We start from the raw sequence: 23,531 nt of genomic DNA, 5'->3' as shown, positions 1-23,531 counted from the left end.
GAAAACTATAAAAAAAATTATGATGATCCAAAATAAAATATTTATAAAGAATAACAAAAGAAAGACTATTTGACAAAGAGAGAGATATTTATAACTGTAATTAATGAAATTCAAAAAATATATCATAGACTTTCCCGTTACGTCTAGGCAGAAGAAAATGAACGGGCGGTTTGGGGAAATGTCGATTTTAAACCCATATTTCATAGCATACAAACCACTGATAATATTGTTTGGTACGGTTCATCTTCTTAATAGATGTTCCGTTTATTCATTGATTTGGAAATTAATATAAAAAAGAATTGAAGCCTTTAATAAGAAGTACTCAACAGATTGTAATCGTGTTAGTACTATCCTTGTTGTACGTCAAGCTTCGATGCTCACATGTGTATATCGATTATCGCTTATTTTCTTGTTTATTATCTAATATCTATGGATACTGTATATGTCATCATACCAATAGTGTGCAAAGGAAAGATCGTCTATTACTGTTGGCCCCCATCTTAGATACTTTAATAATGATATAATAAAATAATAATCTTTTCAAATGCAAAGAATGCCAGTACTACCACAATTCGAAATGGCGGTTTCTATTGCAAATAAAAAAGTGTCTGAAAGAGTTACTTTAGTAAGATAGAATGAAATAAGAGTAAGCAATAAAAAAGATAAATGACTGGGACATTTATCAATGAATGACAAAACAACCTTGAAATCTATGGAAAATATGAGGAAGACATAGGAGAAGAAAGTTGATATAATAACTTAGAAGAACATTCCTCACTTTACTGCCAAGCATCATGTATGTATATATATATATATATATATATATATATATATATATATATATATATATATATATATATATATATATATATATATATATATATATATATATAGTGTGACATTAGAAATAGGTACAGATTCGTTCAGCATATAGTGACATTAGAAATAGACATAGTTTCGTACAGCATATAGTGACATTAGAAATAGACATAGATTCGTGCAGTATATATATTGACATCAGAAATAGACATAGACTCATGCAGCATATAGTGACATTAGAAATAGACATAGATTCGTACAGCATATAGTGACATCAGAAATAGAGATTCTTGCAGCATATAGTGACATCAGAGATAGACATAGATTCGCACAGCACATAGTGACATCAGAAATAGACATAGATTCGTACAGCATATAGTGACATCAGAAATAGACATAGATTCGTACAGCATATCGTGACATCAGAAATAGACATAGGCTCGTGCAGCAGCCATACTAAGAACATAGAGAGGAATTGATAGCTATAACACCCTTCTATTTGCAGATCTGTCGAGAGAAGAAATTGAAAATAGGAAGGAATATATAGAAAATGTATGATATTACAGAGCCAATAGAAGGAAATTATAAAAGATACATAGTATTACAGATACAACAGAAGGAATTTATAAAAGATATATGGTATTACAGAGCCAACAGAGGGAATTTATAAAAGATATATGGTATTACAGAGCCAACAGAAGGAATTTATTATAGATATATGGTATTGCAGATGCAATAGAAGGGATCGATGAAAAGTATATGGTATTAGAGAGCCAATAGAAGTTATTCATAAAGATATATGGTATTATTGAGCCAACAGAATGAATTTATAAAAGATATATGATGTTACAGATACATTAATTAAACTTAAAAAAGCAAAAGGAGGAATACAAAGGGGTTTAAGCTGAGCCGTTCCAAAGACTTAACCAGCCTATTACTACTACTACTCTTACTTTGGCGCCTTCTGCGATTTTCGCCTTCGGAAATTTATCAAATTTCTTGATAAAACCAAGAAGATTTTTAGGTAAATATTTAAATTTATGTGAAAATTGATAAATATTTTTTTGATTTGATAAATATTTCTCGATTATCTTCGTTTTAAGGTATATAAAGAGCGAAGGTTTATGAGGTCGCTTTCCGGCTGTCCAGCTCCTCTAGACTATTTTAGACTATCCTAGGTATCTTAGACTATGCTGAAAAATCATGGAGTTTTTTAGACTAGGACTATCTTAAACTATCTTGCACTATCTTGGAGTATCCTAGACTAGGCTGGGCGTATCTTAAACTATCCTGGACTATCTTAGACTATCTCAGACTATACTAAACTATCCTGGACTATCTTAGACTATCCTGGACTGTCTCAGACTATACTAAACTATCCTGGACTATCTTAGACTATCCTGGACTATCTCAGACTATACTAAACTATCCTGGACTATCTTAGACTATCCTGGACTGTCTCAGACTATACTAAACTATACTAAACTATCCTTAGACTATCCTGGACTGTCTCAGACTATACTAAACTATCCTGGACTATCTTAGACTATCCTGGACTGTCTCAGACTATACTAAACTATCCTGGGACTGGATCTTAGACTATCCTGGACTGTCTCAGACTATACTAAACTAAACTTAGACTATCCTGGACTATCTCAGACTATACTAAACCCTGCACTATCTTAGACTACTTTTCTCAGACTATACTAAACTATCCTATCATAGACTAGGCCTATCATAAACTATCTTGCACTAGGCTATCCCGGAGTATCCCAAGCAAGACCTACGCCTATCTTAGACTATTCTGGACTATATTAGACTATTATAGACTATCCTGGCCTAGGCCTATCTTAAGACTATTCTGGACTATATTAGACTATTATAGACTACCCTGGCCTAGGCCTGTCATAGACTATTCTGGACTATCTCAGACTATTATAGACTACCCTGGCCTAGGCCTGTCATAGACTATTCTGGACTATATTAGACTATTATAGACTATCCTGGCCTAGGCCTGTCATAGACTATTCTGGACTATATTAGACTATTATAGACTATCCTAGACTAGGCCTGTCATAGATTATTCTGGACTATATTAGACTATTATAGACTATCCTGGCCTAGGCCTGTCATAGACTATTCTGGACTATATTAGACTATTATAGACTATCCTGGCCTAGGCCTGTCATAGACTATTCTGGACTATATTAGACTATTATAGACTGTCCTAGACTAGGCCTGTCAAAGAGTATTCTGGACTATATTAGACTATTATAGACTACCCTGGCCTAGGCCTGTCATAGACTATTCTGGACTATATTAGACTATTATAGACTATCCTGGCCTAGGCCTGTCATAGACTATTCTGGGCTATATTAGACTATTATAGACTATCCTGGCCTATGCCTGTCATAGACTATTCTGGACTATATTAGACTATTATAGACTGTCCTAGACTAGGCCTGTCAAAGAGTATTCTGGACTATATTAGACTATTATAGACTGTCCTAGACTAGGCCTGTCATAGATTATTCTGGACTATATTAGACTATTATAGACTATCCTGACTAGGCCTGTCAAAGAGTATTCTGGACTATATTAGACTATTATAGACTGTCCTAGACTAGGCCTGTCATAGATTATTCTGGACTATATTAGACTATTATAGACTATCCTGGCCTAGGCCTGTCATAGACTATTCTGGACTATCCTAGACTATCTTAGACTATCCTGGACTATCTATCTAGACTATTTTAGACTATCTTACACTATTTTAGACCATCCTCGACAAGGCCCATCTAAAACTACCCGATTTGTATTTTAATTTACAGTCAACGGAAGTAAATAAATCGTCCAGAATGAGGCGCTCGGCAGCGCCTTCGCAACTCCACAAGCGAACGGAAGGTCACTTCAAGCCGCCGTTCCTCACCCCTCCAGCCAAGCGACTGTGTAAAGAAGATCCAGAGTCTGGCAGTGAAGGTAGGTGGAAGTTGTTGTTTCTTTTTAGCTTTTATTGGTCATACTCTGCGCTAAATACTGAAAAGGTAAAATTAAATCTATAAAACTATATTTGTGCACCGTGCCAGTTTATCCGAATGTGAGATTTATGTAATTTTATAATTTAAATATTGAGTTTTTAAATTTTATCAGTTTTTCTCTGCTATTTTATCCAAATGTGAAATTGACACAGTTTTTTTTTTACTTTTAATATTGAATTTTTAAATTTTAACAGTTTTTCTCTGTGCCATTTTATCCGAATGTGAAATTTATGTAACTTTATACTTTAAATGTTGAATTTTTAAATTTTATCAGTTTTTCTCTGTGCCATTTTATCTGGCTGTGAAATTTATGCATCTTTATACTTTAAATATTGAATTTTTCAATTTTAACAATTTTTCTCTGTGCCATTTTATCTGAATGTGAAATTTATGCATCTTTATACCTGAATATTTAAATTTTAACAATTTTCCTCCATAATAGGCTTAACATTTCCAGCATTTTCAGGTGGTGTTGGAACAAGTGCCCCTTCTTTTGTGAAAAACAACTCCCCGTTACAAAAGCCACACTCTCGGAGCCCGTCGGACATTTTGTCGTTATTGAAAAAACCTCTGCCGTCTGATGTTGCACAAGACCAGACCTCTGGACAAACGTCCTTTCGAAATGACGAGGCAACCACGAGATGCGTGAATAGCTCTCAGGAGCCCAGCACTGAGCACGTCCTGTTGCCTAGCGATCAAAATCCAAGAATGTCCGCAGGGTCGAATTTGGGTAGCGGAGCGGCACCGTTGGTAGAGAAGTCAGCATATCAGATGGCCGCACCTAGGGGAACGGAGAACCAAGAACCCCAGACTTCTAAGTGAGTTTTATATTATATAAGGGGTTAGTGTCATCAGTGCACCTCATGCAGTGCACTTTAGGCATTAAGGCAGTCCCCGGTTTACGACGGGGGTTCCGTTTTTACGACGCGTTGTAAATTGAAAACCGTCGTAAACCGAAAAATCGTTGAAAATCGTCAAAAATCCTAAGAAAACCTTACTTTTACTGCTCTGGGTGTATTGAAAATGATGTAAACTGCATTTTTATTGAGTTTTTCGTCAAAAAAGCCTCCAAATTTTTATTATTCTGCCGTTTTGGAGCCAAATTTCTTCCGTTGGATCGGCGTACGACGCGTCGTAACCCCGGAACAAGCGTCGTAAACCAGGAAATAATTTCTGATGAATGCATTTGAGAGGCCTCGGAACGTTGTAAGCTGGACCCATCATAAACCGGGACTGCCGGTACTTGAGGTTTTTGCAGCGTCCCTTTATGACCCCCTAGATGGAAGCCCTTTCATAATTTTTATTGCATCTCTGTTCAAATTCTTTTTCTCCATCTGACTTTCCACCTTCTTTCAACAGTTTTCGTAGTGAAACTGCGAGGTTTTCATCCTGTTACACCTCTCAAACCTTTTTGCTGTCAGTTTCTGTTTCAGTGCTGGATGACCTCATAGGTCCCAGGATTGGCCTCTGGCATAAATTCTATATTCTGTTCTCATGTAAGGTACATGTACAAATGTTGTTTTATTTATGCTTTATTTTTAAGGTAATCCATAGCGATTTAACATACAAAGTACAATCAATTTATTTTTCAGCAACATGTGACAAATCCAATTTTCAGACACAGCTTCAAATTGTTGCAGTCTCGTTTCACAAAGCCAGACTTGACAGATATACAAGACATTCAGTGAAGTACATTAAGTAGCAGTTTGTTAAGTTGTTTCCCATTATACAGTACAGGTAGCAGGATTTCAATTACAATTTAAAAAGACCAAAGTTCTGTTTTGGGAAGAAAAGTTTTCTCGATTAAATATCTAAGCACATAGTTTCAGCTGGGGCCCTCACTCTCGTTTAGTTTAGAAGTTCGTATGGCTTCCGTGCTACATACAAGGGACTGTGAAGTATAAAAATTGATGCTTTCAGGTCATCTTGTTCCCCCATTCATCAGATTTCTCTTTTCCACCAGGTATTATTCAGTTGTGTGGTGTAAGCGCTCGAATAAAAAGCACAAGAAATGGGAAGGAGATGCTATTCTAATCGCCAAAGGTAGAAGTGTGATCCTAAAGGTATGTTATTTCCCTTTTCAGTCTTCTGTCAAAGAAAACTATTGAGATGGCTATTTGTCTGTCTGTCCGCCCTCAAATCTTAAAAACTACTGAGTTAGAGGGATGCAAATTGATTTGTTGATCATCCACCCTCCAATCAGAAAACATACCAAATTGCAGCCCTCTAGCCTCAGTAGTTTTTATTTTATCTAAGGTTTAAGTTAGCCATAATCGTGCTTCTGGTAACGATATAGGATAGGCCACCACCGGTCCGTGGTTAAAGGTTCATGGGCCGCCGCTCATACAGCATTATACAGAGACCACCGAAAGAGAGATCTGTTATCGGTGACCTTGATTATATGCTGTAGCGGCTATACAGAAAACTTGATTGTTCCGAAGAAACTTTGGCTCATTTTCTTCTTGATTAGAGGAAGTTTGTACTACCATTGCAAAAATAAATTAAGAATTTCATAAGTGAATGAGAATATAGTTTTAATTATTGACATAGTTCATAGTCATGTTATTTCTGAGGTGTATTCAAAATGTTTGCAACTCAAGATGAAGGTCTTCAAGGTTTGAGCACTCCTTCTTGACTGGCTTTTAATTGTAACCTGAAGCTCTTTGCTGTCCTTAAAGCATGCACGTGGTATTGTCATAAGAGTCCTTGTCTTTCAGGATTTATCAGCTTTGTGTGAATGAGTTGTTTTTAAATTGAATAAGACTAATTATGATAAATGGCTTTGCAGCAAATTTTTTCATTGTAAAAATACCTTTTTGTACAGTTGGAATTTCCCTGATTTCAGGACACTGAGGGTAAGGAAATTGGACGAGGTTCAGGATATAAATTATCGGATTTAGCTCAGCTTGAAGAAGGCAACACACTCCCAATAGGAGGCAAAGAAATTGAGGTAAGGGTTCATGTAGCTTTAGTTTTATTCTAATGCTCTCATTCGTTCTGCTGTACTTCTTTTCATAATCTCTTTCTTCCATCTTACTTTCCACCATCTCCTATCAATTGTTTCATAGTGCAACCGCAAAAAGGTTTTCTCTTGTTGCACCTTTCAAACCTTTCTGCTCTCAATTTCCTTTTCAGCGATGAATGACCTCACAAGGTCCTGGCCTTGGTTTTGTTCTAAATTTTATATTTCATTCCATTACTATTCTAATACACTGTTTATTTTGAATATGTTTTTGAGATGCAAATCCAGGTTCTATATTTATATGCACATGAATGATTCATGGATCAATTTACTAAGAAGGGAATTCAGTAAATTGATCTGCAAACTCTTGGCTGGTAAGAATTAAGCAATAATTTTTTCAATATTATCTGCTCTTTGGGCTGTCACTGGCTGCACTGTAGCACCTTTCTTTGCTTGTTCTGAGGACACCACTTGTCTGATAATGATTATATATACAATGAAGTATCTGCTATACTTCTCCCATGTTTTGTTGGAAATCAGTGATCAGAAGAAAATTGTCATGCATTAAGAAAAGAAAAAACATTGAAATTGATATTATCTGAATTCAGTTTGAAATTGAATATTGGTTTCACATATGGTTTTAAGGTTATACAATCTTAACTGTAGTAACAAAATAAACTGCGGGATGTTTTTATACTTACATAAATACTGTACTAAAAAGAGCAGTAGTAATGATTGTTAAATTTAGCTCTGATCCTCCTTTCCTGCTGAGAGCAACCAGATTTACTGGACAGCAGCATCAATATGCAGTAAGTGGGCCTCGCTGTCGAACTTCTCAGTTTCAGATGTCTTTTATTCCTCACACCATTGGACTGTGGAACAGTCTCCCGGAAGATATTGTGCAACTGGAACTTCAAAAGTTCAAGCGGAGGATGGAATACGTTACTACCCTAATACAATTCTCCTTGCATTTTAATAGTTTACTTACATTTTATACCTTCAGGAATTTCTTTCCTCTAACGCCCTAATCTCTGGGAGTTTGAATTTAGGTTAATGGCCCCCGTGATGGGCGTGTTCCAAATGATTAGAGGTTCGTCTGAATAATAATAATAATAATAATAATCTCTTCTTTCAGATACAGGGTGTTATCTCAGCCAGTGATTACTCAAGCGGTCGTTGCTTCCAAGGATTTGTCTCAACTGTGGACACACCTGACACCAAACCGGCTGTGTCTGCGTTACCCAAACCGAAACCTTTCAGACTCCCTACCTTGAACAAGCTTTCTCACAGTAACTCGGCTTCTCAAGGTCCTGCAACCCCCTTGTACGATCCATCAAGTCCCGATGCCCTCGTCTTACCCAGACCGCCTTCTCACCACCAGGTTTGCGTCCCAGTTCTCTTTGTTTGTATATTTATAACTGATAAAATCACTGCAACCTGTTTTAGGTCATTTGTGCTTCCTTTACTAGAATAGTGTTCTCCAGTGTGGGTGTCTGTTTCTGCTAAGGATTTATCTCTTTTAGATAGAGTGGTTTCTGTTTCCTAATATTAGCAGCTATGAATTGGACCATTGGCAGGTGGTCTCTTGTTTATCACTTTTTCATAAGTTGTATTTTAACAGAGCTTTCACATTAACAATTGATTCCTGGTCCCCTTCATCTGCCAAGGGCAACGAGATTCGCTGAACAGCAGCACCGATGTGCAGTAACTGTGCCTTACCGTCGAACTTCGCGGTTCCAGAGGTCCTTTATTCCTCACACTGTTGGGCTGTGGAAAGCCTTCCCGAGGATGTCGGGCAATTGGAACTTCAGAAGTTCAAGGGAATGTGCAATGCATTACTACCCTAATATGTTTTAACTTTTATTTTAATATTTTACTGGTATTTTTATTTATTTATTTATTTGTTAATTTATCTGTGTTTTTAATAACTTATCTCCTATTTTTGTATTTCCCAGTACCTTGTGTTATTTCTTTTGAATGAACACTAGATACTTTGGAAGCATGAATTTCAAGTCAGTGACCCCTGTAGGCTTGTTCCATATGAATAGAGTTCATCTTCTGAATAATAATAATAATAATAATAAGAATAATAATAATAATAATATTAATAATAATAATGTGAAGTTTGCTTGTGCTATGTGTAGATGGTAGCTTACTAGTATTTTATTTTCAGTAAGAAGGGTAAAGAAAAATTTCAGTCATTTGAAGCCATATAACAGTTCAGTAATACCTTAGCAACTTAAAATTTCACTCAACTGAAATGTATCTTTATCGCTTTTTCATTAACTGCATTTTACCTTGAATGACAGTTTCAGCTCTTTAAAGTGTTAAACTTCACCAGTGACAATGTTGTTATTATTATTATTCAGAAGATGAACTATGTTCATATGGAACAATCCCACAAGGGCCGGTGACTCGAAATTCAAGCTTCCGAGGAATGTTATGGTGTTCATTTGAAAGAAGTCAGAGAAGGTAACAAGAAATAAAGAAGAGATCAGTCTTAAGAAGGAAAAATAAATTAAATTAATAAATAGATCAAATTGTAAGGACTTATTAAAATAGAAGGTTAATTGCTTCAGGTTAGTGATGCATTACTATGGAGCATCCAATTGCCCAACATTGTCAGGGGGACCGTTCCACAATCCAGTGATGTGAGGAATAAAGACCCTCCGGAACTGAAAAGTTATGCATTTTATTTTCCTTATTTTCCAGTGGAAACATAACGCAGGCAAGGTACCCGTCGTCGATGTCGTCGTAGACCCTCAGATCAGCAAGAATTTAAGACCCCACCAGAATGACGGTATCATCTTTTTATATGAGTGTGTGATGGGTTACAAGGTCTCAAATAGTTTTGGGGCTATACTGGCTGACGAGATGGGTCTTGGCAAAACGCTTCAGTGCATAGCTTTGGTGTGGACGTTGCTCAAGCAGGTACGATGCGAGCTATTGCGTTCGTTTTTTCTTATTATATTAAAGTGTTACGGACACCACGCCACTTACAAATGAGTTACGTTCCGGATGGCTGTTTGCAAGTTGTTTACTGTACTCATCATGCCTATTTAAGTATAATATGATATAAAATCAATGGTATTGTACGTTTATTCATTCTAAAACACAATACACAGTACAGGTAGTCCCCGGTTTATGACGGGTTCCGTTTTTATGCCGCGTCGTAAACCGAAAAATCTTCAAAAATCGTCAAAAATCCAAAGAAAACCTTACTTTTAATGCTTTGGGTGTATTGAAAAGATGTAAACTAGATTTTTATTGAGTTTTTCATCAAAAAACCTCCAAATTTTATTATTCTGCTGTTTTGGAGCCATATTTCTTCCATTGGATTGGCGTATGTCACGTCGTATCCCCTGAACATGCGTCGAAAACCAGGAAATAATTTCTGATGAATATATTTGAAAAGCGTCGTAACCTTAGAACGTCGTAAGCCAGACCCATTGTAAACCAGGGACTGCCTGTACATACAGTACTGTATGTACAGAACAGGTGCTCAGAACAAAATTTGAACTTACGGGTAGTGAAGGGGAGCACTCTGACCACAATTTTAATTTGTGACCCTGTTTGTTTATATCTGAATGTTTGTAATGTAAATGTTTGTAAGTAGGATGGTGTCTCTATTGTAAGTTGTAATTCTGTTTGACACTGCCTTTAAGTTTGGTATCTGTTAAATGGAAAAATTATGTTCATTTCAAACAAGGAATCAGACTGTGATGTACTTGTCAGTTAATGCTAAGCAGTGTATTGCATTAATAGCGAAGACAACAATTTTGTTCTGTATGCCAGCATTAACTTTTGTTGTTTAAGATCTTTTATTATGAATAAATATAAGCAGTGCAAAATAAGTGTTTTTCCAATTATAACTAAGCAGTATATTGCGTTAACAGTGAAAGTGATAATTTTGTTTCGTATGCAATAATTACCTTTTGTTGTTAAAGAGCTTTTAATGTGAAAAGATATAGATAATGTATAAGATTTATGCTGAGCCAGTCACAAGCCTTTGTTTCACAGTTGCCGAAACTTCCAAATGCAGAAGTGAAAAAGAAGCCACAACTTTTAATATATTAAAAAAAACTTACAGCATACAAGACTTAAAAGTAAAAACGGAAAGTTGTACATTATGGTATCTTAAAGCAGTGGATTTTTGACAATGTCTGCAAAACTTTTAAGCTTGTTACATTAACAAAACATAAAACTTAAAAATGGAAAAGTCATATATTAAATTTGGTGTTGTGGTAAGAAATAAAAGCACTAGAGATGTAATCCTGCAATCCTGCAAGTTTACGTAAATGTAATTTGTACCTTTTTTATTGATAAGAATGTTTATTAATGATTAAAAGATGTGATTCTGACATTATATAGAACTTCAGTGGCATTTTGCACTGACAAAAAATTAATGATTACGAGAAGTCAACAAATGGTTTTATTTTTTTCGTAAAGGGGCCATATGGAAGGAGTCCAGTTGTGAGGAAAATCTTAGTTGTCACACCCTCGAGCCTCTCAGCTAACTGGGCCAAAGAATTTAAGAAGTGGCTGGGTAAAGAAAAACTGAGTGTGTTTATCGTTGACCAGAATAATAAGGTGAGTCTTTAAAGTTGTGTGCAGTACTTCCGGAGGTGAATCTGCTTCCGTCTGAAAATAATTTCATGTGTCGTATCCAGAAGAACATTAGCTTTATTCATGACAGGCCCATTTATGTCTATGAACTTACTTGAAATTCATGTAGCTATAATTTTTTTGACAGTTAAGATAAACAACGTGAGTTTTGAGCTTCATTCTTGTATGGTATTATCCCGTGTAGGGGGGTAGCACCTTCAGTGCACCTCATGCCCCTATCTGCGACCCCTATCGTTCCTATTAGTGTACCTCTGTTCGTAAAATCTATCTTATCTTTTTAACTTTCCACCCTCACTGACAATTGATCCACAGTGCAAGTGTGAGGTTTTCCTCGTGTTACACCTTTTAAACCTTTTTGCGGTCCAATTCAGTTGCATCGCTGAATGACTTCGTAGGTCCCAGCGCTTGGCTTTTGGCCTAAATTCCATATTCTAATCTACTCTGTATATTATCCTCTTGGAAATTATGTTCAGCAACTTTAGTGCTTGTTTTTGGCAAAACACTCAGGCAAGTTTCTTTCTCCTAGATAGCACCCTCCTGGCAGTCCATTGTTGTTATTAGATCTCATGTCAGTGTGTTATTTGTCTCCTGGTACCTAAGATTATCGTAATCTTTGATATATTTTCGTTTATTCATCACACTTTTATCACACGTAAAGTTATTTTATTTGTTGACAAATCCGTTCACTTAATTCTTTTTTTTAATCTCACCATTTCTTCAGCATTTCCAAATCCATATTCGTAATTTTTGGTAAACTTTCAGGTTGAACAGTTTGCAGGACATCATGATAAACCTGTGATGATCATTTCCTACGAGATGTTTGTTAGAAGTGCCGAGGCCATTGAAGCTCTGAAGTTCGATCTCTTATTGTGCGACGAAGGACATCGTTTGAAGAACGCTAACATCAAGACCACGTCGTTACTGACAAATCTCAGCTGCAAGAGACGAGTGATTCTCACCGGAACTCCTGTCCAAAATGATTTGAAAGTAAGTTGTAGCGTTCTCATTTAATTCTTCATATTATCTTCATTTCACAAAATTCAAATGTCTGTTCTTAAGACATGTCAGGCAGCTAGAAAAATAAGAGCATTGACTTCTTTCTCATATTTTCAGTAATGGGGCCAAGGTGATAAAGTTTTTTGAAAAGGTATAGGTAATATAACATACTTTAGCATATGATTTTCTGCTCCAAAGTCGTAATTTAACCTTTTGATATACTTAGCCTATCCTATGTAAACCAACACTTTAATCAATATAAAACCTTTTATAAGTCACATTAGTAAATACTTAAGTCTAGAATAAGTCCAATAAACATATTAAGTAAAATGTTTCACTAGATATTCATATGATCAGATTTTTCAAAGGGTTTGTTACTCTGACATCTGCTTTTTACTTAAGTGTTTGGGTTAATGTATCTCTCTCTCTCTCTCTCTCTCTCTCTCTCTCTCTCTCTCTCTCTCTCTCTCTCTCTCTCTCTCTCTCTCTCTCTCTCATTTAAATAAAATTAAACATTCCTTCAGTGAACTCACTGATTGATACATACTTGTGCATACAAAATGTTATACTTACCTGTACAGTATATTTTTATGTAAAAAATGAACCTATGTCCATTATGAACCAAACCTTTCCATTATATAGCTTTTACTTCCATGCCAGCTATAAAATGGAGAGGTCAATGTTTAAAAATAAATCTTATTTATATTTTTTTTTACAGGAATTTTATGCTTTAGTTGAATTTGTGAATCCCGGAGTCTTTGGTTCCCCCCTCTCATTTCGTCATGTGTACGAAGATCCCATCCTTGCCTCACAACAGCCTGGAGCATCAGCAGAAGAAAAGGAATTGGGTTTGTAGAGTTAGATTAAGTTGGGACTGTTGCAAGAAATGGATTCTACTGTAAAAAGGTAGAACGCATTAACTCCAAAATCCTTGTTTGGAGAAAATTGAAGTTAAAAATGCGTTGGTGGACCCCCACCTATTCGCAAATCCGGATTTGATTTGCGGTTTCACCTATTTGCGGATTTCTCTGGAACATATATGTACATTATTTGCAGTAAATTTGCGTATTCATGGTATTTTTCATAGAGAAATATTTACAAATTACTGTACTGTATTTTCATACTATTTTCATGCCTTAATGCACATTTTGTGATAAAACTATTAAAATATTCTGGTATAAGCATTTTTAGAGGGTTTTTTTGGGTTTTACTTATCAAAATAGACAGTTATAAGCATTTTTAGAGGGGTTTTAAGTATTCGCGGATTTGAGCTATTCGTGGGGGATAGTGTACACCTCCCCGCAAATACCAGGCGTCAACCGTAACTCCAAAATCCTCGTTTGGAGAAAATTGAAGTTAAAGATTTGAGTGCTCATAGATTTTTTGCCTACCTATATGTGCATCATAATGACCATGTTCGTCTCTTTCTGCTGATTTCATAGTTACCAAATTTGCAAAACTCATTTTTGGAGTCGGTGCGTTCTGCCGTTTTTCGTCGGTATTGACCTTTTACCTTAAGTATGCTATAATTAAAACAAGGCAGTGGTAACCAAGAATGGAGTCAACATAGCTTCGCTTCATATGCAGTTATCAAGTGTAGATACCATTTCAGTACTGTACCTAAGCCTCACGTTGTGCACTGTAGGCATTACATAAGGTTCTTTGCAGCTTCCCTTTATCCTGTGCTCCCTTCCATACCTCTTACTGTAACTCCTTTCATATTCTCTTCCTTGTATCTTACTTTCCACCCTTTTCTAACAGTTGATTTGTAGTGCAACTGTGAGGTTTTTCTCCTGTTACACCTTTCAAACCTTTTTACCGTCGGTTTCTGTTTCAGCGCTGAACGACCTCATAGGTCTCAGCAACTAGCCTGTGGCCTAAATTCTACATTCTAAGATTATTCTATCATGTTCTAATACTGTACCTAAGTTGCACAATACTTACTGTGTAGTGAAATATTCTATAGATGATTAATGTGTTGAAATATTTTTTGGAGTATAACCATTTGACCATTACAATTATCTAACAGCATTCTTTGCCTAAATCACAAGTAGCTTTATAGCCTGGAAAAAAAAGTCAAGTGAAATATGCTTTTTGATTTGCTGCCAGTGTATACATTGCTTACATCTGCATAATTTTTTTCAGGCGCTAATCGGGCATCTCAGCTGAATCAGATAACTTCGTTGTTTATCTTGAGAAGAACACAGGAAATTATCAGCAGGTAATGTAATGCAACTTACACAGTACTGTGTGCAAGCCAGCCACAGGCTTAAAGGGAAAGCTTTCATCACTTTTTTTTCATTTTTATAAATTTTTTAAAGTTAAGCTCTGACTTAAGTCACCACCTCAGGAACGGATCTCCATTGTAACTCGGGGACTTCCTGTATTAAATTTGATAAATTATCTCTTACAAATTGGGAGCTGATATCCCAACCTTGGTGCTGCTGTAAAATGGATACCATGTATATGTTGATCTATAGATACAACCTTGGAAGGTTAGATCCAGTTTGTGTTGAGGGACTTAACTTGACCCAGTAATATTGCGCAGTGCAGTAAAAATGACCAGCAAGTGATTCAACCACAAAAAACCTTTTCGATCAAGGAGATACATACACAGACACTCACCACCTTTCCCTGTTAGAGGCAAAAGACAGTTTGAGTGAACAAACATCAGTATCAGATTCCCACCAGTAATAGAACTGCTTCAGCCTCTGACTAAGAGCAAGATACAAACTCATATACACACTTGAAATGTATTTCTGAATTTTACATAGACCCCAAAACATCATAAACAACGTAGGCAGTCTTGGGCTATCGGCGGGCTCGATTATTGACAATCCAGTTTTTCGGGCCTTGTCTAGCGACGAAAATCAGCAATTTTCGGTGCCGATATGCTCCCATTTCTGTTTATCGGCGCTGATAATCACATTTTGCCACCGACACTTACCTATCAGAGGCACCGATAACCGAAAATTGGCGATATTCAGTGCTTATTGATGCTGATAAGCCCCGAAAATCACATATTTTCGGTTATCTGCGATTTTCACTTTTCATCATGCTGTTGGAATGGAACCCCCACTGATAACCAGGGACTGCCTTACAGTAAAATATGAAAATATGGTTTTAAGTATTTAGAATCAAAGTAAAGCAGTGACTCCATCAGCAGCAAAGAATTTTTACATTCATGTACTCCCAGGTACAGCTTATAAACGTATACAGTATATAAATGGATTGTGAAAATGCCCATTAGATGAGAAATAACACTTTTCCAGCGAGAATGACAAATTTTCTTTAGTAACAAAGTACCTCAAACATTCTCTACTTGCAGGTACCTTCCTCCAAAGGTCGAATTTGTGGTGTTTTGTCAACCTTCAGAGACGCAGGTAATGCTCTATGACCGCATCGTCGGATGCAGAAGTGTGCACCAGCTGCTGAACAGCAAGGATTTTAGCGATCACTTGTCGGCCATCGTGGCGCTACGAAAGCTCTGCAACCACCCAGCGTTATTGGCCCAGTCAAAAGATGCTGAAGGACACGGTGACTTGAAGAGAGAAATTGCAAATTTCCTGCCCAGTCATGTGCAACCAAACCAGTTTGAGGAAACGGTAAGTTTTTCGTTAAATTTTGATTTGGGTGTCATGTGGTGATCTTATACATTTTAGAATGTAGAATTTAGGCCAGAGGCCAAGTGCTGTGACCTGTGATCAAGTTATTTGGCACTGAAACAGAAATTGGCAGTAAAAAGGTTTGAAAGTTGTAACAGGTGGAAAACCTCTCACTTGCACTGGGAAACCATTGTTAGGAGAGGGTGGATAGTCGGGTGGAGGAAAGAATATGAACGGATGTACGGTAAAAGGAATGAAAGAGGTTGCAGCTAGGGTCTGAGGGATGCTGCAAAGATCCTTAAGTTATTGATACTGAGATCAATTTTGTATATTTACAGGACAGCGGTAAACTTGCAGTTGTCTCCTGCATGTTATGGTCTTTGGTCGAAACGGCGAGAGAGAAGATGGTCATAGTGTCTAATTACACGAGCACTCTCGACATGCTCGCCCAGATTTGTAAAAAGTACAACCACCCATTTCTGCGACTTGACGGGTCAACGCCGTCCTCCAGACGGCAGTCTCTAGTAGATATGTTCAATGATCCTCACTCCCAGACTAGTAAGAGAAGCAGTCTTCTTGTATTTTTTTACTGGCTTTAAAGCTTTCAACACAATTAGATAATGATAATAGTATTAAAATAATAGTGCAGTGCTTTATCTCAGCTCTCAGCCATAAACAATATACAAAAACAAGAAATGCTATATTAAAAACACCTCTACACAATAGCTAGGAGGTGGCAAGTAGACTAAAAATGCGTACTCACTCACACCAGCACAGACAACAGCAAACGCCACCACTTCATCACTTATCACAGACGCTCACACAACAGACCCACAAACAAAAACAAGTCCCCTTAGTGGGGTAGTGCCGTCAGTGCACCTCATGCGGTGCACTGTAGGCATTACTTCAGGCTCTTTGCAGCGTGCCTTCGGCCCCTAGCTGCAACCTTTTTGTTTCTTTTACCGTGCCTCCTTTCATATTCTCCTTCTTCCATCTTACTTTCCACCCTCTCCTAACATTTGATTCATGTCGCAACTGCGAGGTTTTACTCCTGTTACACCTTTCAAACCTTTTTACTGTCAATTCTGTATTCAGTTCAGTTCACAAAAACAAGTCACGCTCAAAAACAAAATGCATGCGCACAAGAACACTCGTCGGTAGTTAAAACAAAGGAGCAGCTCACTACAAGGGAAAAGGAAATGGCAAATTGCAATAAAGAAAATAGAAAAAAGGCTGAATTGAGATGAAAACATAAAGGAAAATATTTCATTCCTAGACCAACCCAAACTTTCACTTCAAACTTGCCATGGGATCTAGTAAATCATCTATTTGCCAGTAGCCTTTGTAATCACATGAGCAAAGGAATTCCAGGATGAGGTCACATAATTATAATTTCCCCTTCCCACACGAAGTCACTGAGCTCTACCTTTAACTGCTACCTTTAGGTGTGTTAAGCAAACAAATACTTCAGAATCGCCATTTGTAATTGTAAGATACCTGTATGTGCATTTCCCATGAAATTATTGTTCATAAGTATTGATGTATATTTTTCAGGAGTTTTTCTATTGAGTGCAAAAGCTGGAGGTGTTGGACTGAATCTGATAGGAGCTTCGAGGATAATACTTTACGATATTGACTGGAATCCTGCCACTGATCTGCAGGCTATGGCAAGGATCTGGAGAGATGGACAAAAGAGGAGAGTTTATATCTACAGGTAAATTGTTTCATGACACTTAAATACTGGCAGAATTGGTTTATGGCACAATTATCCTGATTTTCGGTTATCGGCGATTTTTGGTTACTGGCGCCTGGGCGGGACAGGGACCCCTGCTGTTAACGGGAGACTGCCTTTACAGATAGTACTCAAGACTTTCCATGTCATTGCCTTTTATAAGTGTAGTACACCATCAGTTTTCTAGAATCAGATGGCCAGGACCTCTTTTAATCCAAGCTTGATTACGAGACCTAATTGTAGAAAAAGTCTTGATATCTGGTACCTAAGGGCCTTTCGAACCACCAGATGATTAAAATAAGCCTATTAATAAAATTATTTTATCAAGCAACAGTCAATTAACTTTGCATTAAAAAGCCATATATACTTATTAAACGTGTAACGTTGATCCCCATAACAGTTGTACCAATGTGTGTAAACAATATACCCTTTTCACTATGACTGGCATGGGTGTTATGTTTGCAACCCATATCTGTATGACTGTATTTCTGTATGAACCTATGGTTAAAAAAGCTACCTACCCATAGGGGGCTAGTGCCGTCAGGGTGTCTCACACAGTGCACTGTAGGCATTACTTGAGGTTCTTCGCAGCATTCCTTCGGCCCCTAGCTACAACCCCTTTCATTCCTTTTACCTGTACCTCCATTCATATTCTCTTTCTTCCATCTTACTCTCGACCCTTTCCTGACAATTGTTTCATAGTGCAACCGCAAGGTTGTTCTCCTATTACATCTTTCAAACCTCTTTATTCTTGATTTCCCTTTCATTGCTGAATGGCCCTTCGGCCAGCCCTGGGAGGCCAGCTCAGTGGTCTGGTTAAATTTCATGTTCCAAGGTCTTTGGCTATTTCATGTTCCAAAAAGTACATCACTCATCACTGCAGGTTGAAATTACAATTGATACTGGATTGCAGTTGCAGGCACATCTAAACACAAATAGGGTGTATGTGGTCTTGATTTTATATTTGCTGTTGGGATATTGCACAATATTATGCAACAGGATGAAAGTCTAAATAGACTGTCTATTGAAAAAAGACATGAGCTACCCTATGGATAGTAAAGCTTTTGAGTAAATTTTAAACACTTATAATGTCTCAATTTGGAATTCCTGTATAAGATGTTTTATTTGGGATGAATCTTACCTACTGTCTTCTTTAAAGAAAGCTTGTATCTCTATGCTGATAGGTGAGGAGATTTAAGCTATCTTTAGCAAATAGTAAATTGTATGAAAATTTATATTTAGTGAATTCTGATAGGATTGTAGAACTTCCCATTTCCAGAGGTCCTTTATTCCTCACACTGTTGGTTTGTGAAACAGTCTCCCTGAGAATGTCATGCAGTTGGAACTTCAAAAGTTAAGCTAAGATGCAATGCATTACAACCATAATACTATTCCCCTTGCATTTAATACATTTTTATGTTTATTAATTTATTAATATATTTTTCCCTTTATAAGTGAGATCCTTTCTTTTTGTATTTCCTTTTCCCTCCTCCTACTTCTTCCTAATGAAAATATTCTTTTGGAGCTTGAATTTCAAGACAGTGGCCCCTTTTTGGGCTTTTTCCATATGAATTGGATTCATCTTCTGAATAATAATATCAGCCCAAAGGGAGTTCATGTCAAGATTTCATAAAACCATAGTTTTGTTTTTGTATATAATTTGATTCTATAGAGCATGAATTCATAACATTGGCCAGCTCCTTTATAGTTTCCACATATATCAAAAGCAAGATACTTTTGTTTCTGGTATATTATCAATTTATTAGTGTGTAATGCAACAGCACAATTTCATTTCTCATTCATTTGAGTGATGCCTATGTCTCCCTCTGTAGCGTAAGTTTTCTCTGATTTCGTGTAAACTAACGCAAGAATTTTATTCTGCAGGCTGCTAATGACTGGATCCATGGATGAAAAGATATACCAGAGACAAATCAAGAAGCAGAGTCTGAGTGGTGCTGTTGTAGATGCCCGGGAATCGGAGAGAGTTCATTTTTCCACTGCCGAACTCAAGGTATGGACAGTCTGGTCCCTTTTGAATAATGATAATTATTATTATTATTTTATTATTATTATTATTGGAAGGAAGTAGATCCTCTCCTAAGCATGTCTTGTTTCAAAGGCTGGCTGCATCCTGCGAAATAATCTTATGTTGAGTCTTTGCAAGAAAAATGGAGAAGACTCAATATAAGATTAATTTGCATAATGCAGCCATCCTTTTTAACAAAACATATTATTATTATTATTATTGTTATTGGAAAGAGAAACCCACAAGATTTCCTGTGTATAACTTGTTTACTTGTAAATATTTACATATTACTTGAATCTCGAGTACTTTCAGGTCCCAACTGCGACCCTTTTTCAAGAGATGTGAAGGTGGTCAGGCTGGTTCAAGGCCCAGCAGTCTTCTGAAACTTCTTCTCCCTGTGCTGTCATTTATATGATGGCTGTCCTGGTTTCCTTTCTCTGTCGTATAAATGACAGCACATGGAGAAGGAGTTCCAGAAGATTGCTGGGCCTGAAACCAGCCTGACCACCTTCACATCTCTTGAAAAAGGGTCACTTAGGACCTGAAAGTACGCGAGATTCAAGTAACATGTAAATATTTACAAGTAAACAAGTTATACACAGGAAATCATGTTGGTTTCTCTTTCCATCTTCAGAAGAAAACTGAAAGAAATTATTATTATTATTATTATTATTATTATTATTATTATTAAAACTGCATATCCCAGTTTTGAAGACACGCCTATCTTGAATTGAATGGAAAATACATTGCCAAAGGCACTGGGATCTATGAGGTCATTCAGCACTGAAGAGGAAATTGAGAGCAATAAGGTTTTAAAGGTGTAACAGGAGGAAAACATCGCAGTTGCTAAAGGGATGCTTCAAAGAACCTTAAGTAATGCCGAGTGCATTTGGCTGTCTCAGCGTATTGCATTAGCAGGGCCTCATCTGCTTTGGCATACTTCTTATTGTAGTTTTTTCAGTTAATTTATTTTTAAAATTCTTTGCTTTATGTTTTTTATTGATAAGCTTTTCTGAAGTTGACATACTAGCAAACTCAAAAACTTTAACATTATCAAGTGATGTTTACAGGCTTACAGTATAAACTGCCTAGCTGAGTTTTGTAAAAAGTGTTCATGGCTAACAGTGCCCTAGTGTATGCAGATGGATGGGGCAGCAGTATTTCAAGATTTTGATAGTATTGGATGTGCGCTTATGCCGCATTTCAATCTCAGATAAAGGAAAAATTGAACACCAAAATAGTAAATATTAGAAACGCAAATGACATCGGATTGCGCAGTTGCACTTCATATAAACAGCCAACAAACATATCTTTCGAAATAGAACAAGATACAGATAGAATCAAGATTCAAATCCACACAATACGAATATTGAAAATAAGAAAAACACTTGGGTCTTCAAGAGCTGAAAATATTTTGTACATTATTACCATTTATAAATGTCACACACAAATATGTTTGATTCCAGTAGTCTTGCTGTAAGGTCCCAGGCCTTGCCTTTGGCCTAAATTTTATATTTCGTTCACGAAAAAGTCAGATTCTTTTCTAAAAATTGTATTTGTCTCCCAACAGGATTTGTTCACGATGCACAGTGATACAGTATGCCTCACCCACGATCTTTTGAAGTGCAGGTGTGACTGTTCTGGAGAAGTGTCGAAAGTTGACCAACAGTTATCTGAACCTCAGTCAGAACGAGGTACTGTGTTTTGTGAATATTTTCGTGTCACCTTAAAATGCAACTCAGTAAATTTTTTTTTTTTGCTGATATCTGCTGCTGATAAAGCAAGGTATAAAAGTAGACCATTCAGTATTGAAAGTTATCATCTGAAGAGGTACCAACAGCACTATAGTTACTTACCCTTCAGAGAGGCACTAACTGGTCCAAAATTTAGGCCCTGCATACATCAGCTATTATGGTTGGTGTTTTTGTTACTTATTTAGATGTTCATAGTTTACGTAATTAAAATTGCCTCTTGCATTTTCACTGTTCCATTCCTTGTAAATACATATCATCTACATATTCACCATCTGTTTTCTTGAGTTATACAAGAACTGGGTTCTTTTAATTGTATTTCAGCTGAAGCATGAGCTCTCTAAGCCACAGTTCTTAGTAGGGTACAATTCGTCCCTAGTTTGACGAACTGGTGTAAGCCGTTTTTTCCCCATTCTGAGAAAATGGGCTTCAAAGATTTTGATATTGTTCAGAGCTTCTAATTAACTCATCTTTTAAGGACATTTGGTTTGAAAATGTGACTATACAGACAGCTAGAGAAGTTTTTGAAACTCAAAACTTAGATACAGTTCATCAAAACATGGATATTCCTCAAAAAAACTGTTCCTTTTCTGCTGTTTCTCCAAGTAGCTTTTGAATCAGGCTATGTCTTTTAGCATCCCGATCCCATTTCACTAATTTTTAAGAAACTGCAGTTTAAAGGATCTAAAAGAATAGTAGAACAACTATGATGCTAAATGTGTATTGTACTTTTAAGTATCTCATCCTTTTTTAAGAAAGGAACATCTTTCAACAAGAGTTATATCTTAAGACCGCCTTTTTTTTTTTTATAGTATGCCAGTTGGGTAAGGTTGGAATTTCTCCAAACACCTTCAACACTACAATGGACCAGCTCCATAACTGGTCTCATATTGGACAGCCAATTAACCCAGATGTCATTAAGGTAAGTAAACACATACATGATGTCCTTACATTCAATTGTCAGTGTGTTGGCAGGCTAGGTATATCCATTACTGCCTGCTTACCAGCAGCATTGGTTAACAGTGTTTCGGTGTTTTGACACTTGGTTAGTGACGTTAACCAAATTTTCAGTGCCTATAAGCGGTTTATTGGCGCCGATAACCGGTTATCAGCGCTGTTTAGCAGTTTATCGGCGATTTTCAGTTAGCGGAACTCAGCTGGGAACAGCTGAATAAGCCTTTTAGGTATCACCAGTTATTTGAAGGAATGATCAAGCTAACAAAAAATGCACTGTGATTTGATAATGCTCTTTTAGTGAAAAAATTAGCAGCTGGTAGTTATAAATGACTTTTCAGATTTTTTTTAGATTGGTAGTTTCAGAAACCTTAAAATGACTCAGTTTTCAATTTTTTTTCATTAGTAAGCGTGAGGGCATTTTATGAACTTCAAAGGAGATGCTGTTTGTGATAATCTCCAGGTGTTTTTCAAGCTATCAGTTTCCCTTAGACATAAAACTACAATATCTGTTTCTTATTATTAAGTTTGAGGGCACCCTATGTATGTGAATATTACTACTCACATACATTTCTCTACATTTCAGGATCAGTGTTTAGCAGCGGCATCTGACTTCATAACATTTGTTTTCCGTAACGAATCAAGTCAGAAAGAAACAGATTTGATCGTATAAAATGGTTTATGTAAATTTGCAGATACAAGTAGAACATAAATAAAAATGGAAAATAAATTATTTTTGAGTACAGCAGTCAGTGATTTACAGATTTTACCAGTGGAGTTTTATATTTGGGATTATAATATGTTTTATTTTTTTGTTTTCAAGGATGTGATAGAATGTACAATAAATATCATTTCCCCCAAAGAACTGTAAGGGTATGCTGTAAATTAAACATTAATCCCTCCAAAGAACTGTAAAGGAATGTCTCTACTCCAGCGTTAACCAAACTATAGTCCACTTTTTTGTAGCAATCAACATCAGTTGGGTAGCTGCACCATTTTTATATTTTCACTTCAAATAAACA

At 36.6% G+C, this 23,531-nt stretch overlaps 1 protein-coding gene across 2 annotated transcripts; it reads left to right on the top strand.

The window, feature by feature from the left end:
* The first annotated feature begins 1,701 nt into the window (after nucleotides 1–1,701).
* Nucleotides 1,702–23,252, top strand: LOC136828169 (DNA repair and recombination protein RAD54B-like). Of its 2 annotated transcripts, none has more exons than XM_067085984.1 (18): nucleotides 1,702–1,843; nucleotides 3,651–3,798; nucleotides 4,324–4,675; nucleotides 5,821–5,920; nucleotides 6,703–6,807; nucleotides 7,955–8,200; nucleotides 9,532–9,750; nucleotides 11,269–11,409; nucleotides 12,208–12,432; nucleotides 13,160–13,289; nucleotides 14,587–14,662; nucleotides 15,770–16,046; nucleotides 16,385–16,604; nucleotides 17,601–17,760; nucleotides 19,663–19,789; nucleotides 21,375–21,498; nucleotides 22,368–22,477; nucleotides 23,096–23,252. In XM_067085984.1, exons 2-18 carry the CDS (start codon nucleotides 3,678–3,680, stop codon nucleotides 23,180–23,182), a joined length of 2,820 nt encoding a protein of 939 aa, XP_066942085.1. In that variant the 5' UTR covers nucleotides 1,702–1,843; nucleotides 3,651–3,677; the 3' UTR covers nucleotides 23,183–23,252. The 2 variants fall into 2 exon arrangements, with proteins under 2 accessions (XP_066942085.1, XP_066942084.1); XM_067085983.1 differs by having other exon boundaries at nucleotides 1,728–1,843; nucleotides 4,315–4,675.
* Nucleotides 23,253–23,531: the final 279 nt, after the last annotated feature.

The sequence above is a fragment of the Macrobrachium rosenbergii genome, chromosome 42 (assembly GCF_040412425.1).
Source record: "Macrobrachium rosenbergii isolate ZJJX-2024 chromosome 42, ASM4041242v1, whole genome shotgun sequence".
NCBI classification, from domain to species: domain Eukaryota; kingdom Metazoa; phylum Arthropoda; class Malacostraca; order Decapoda; family Palaemonidae; genus Macrobrachium; species Macrobrachium rosenbergii.
The sequence above is the reverse complement of the archived record's forward strand: the minus strand, read 5'-3'. Positions and strand labels throughout refer to the sequence as shown.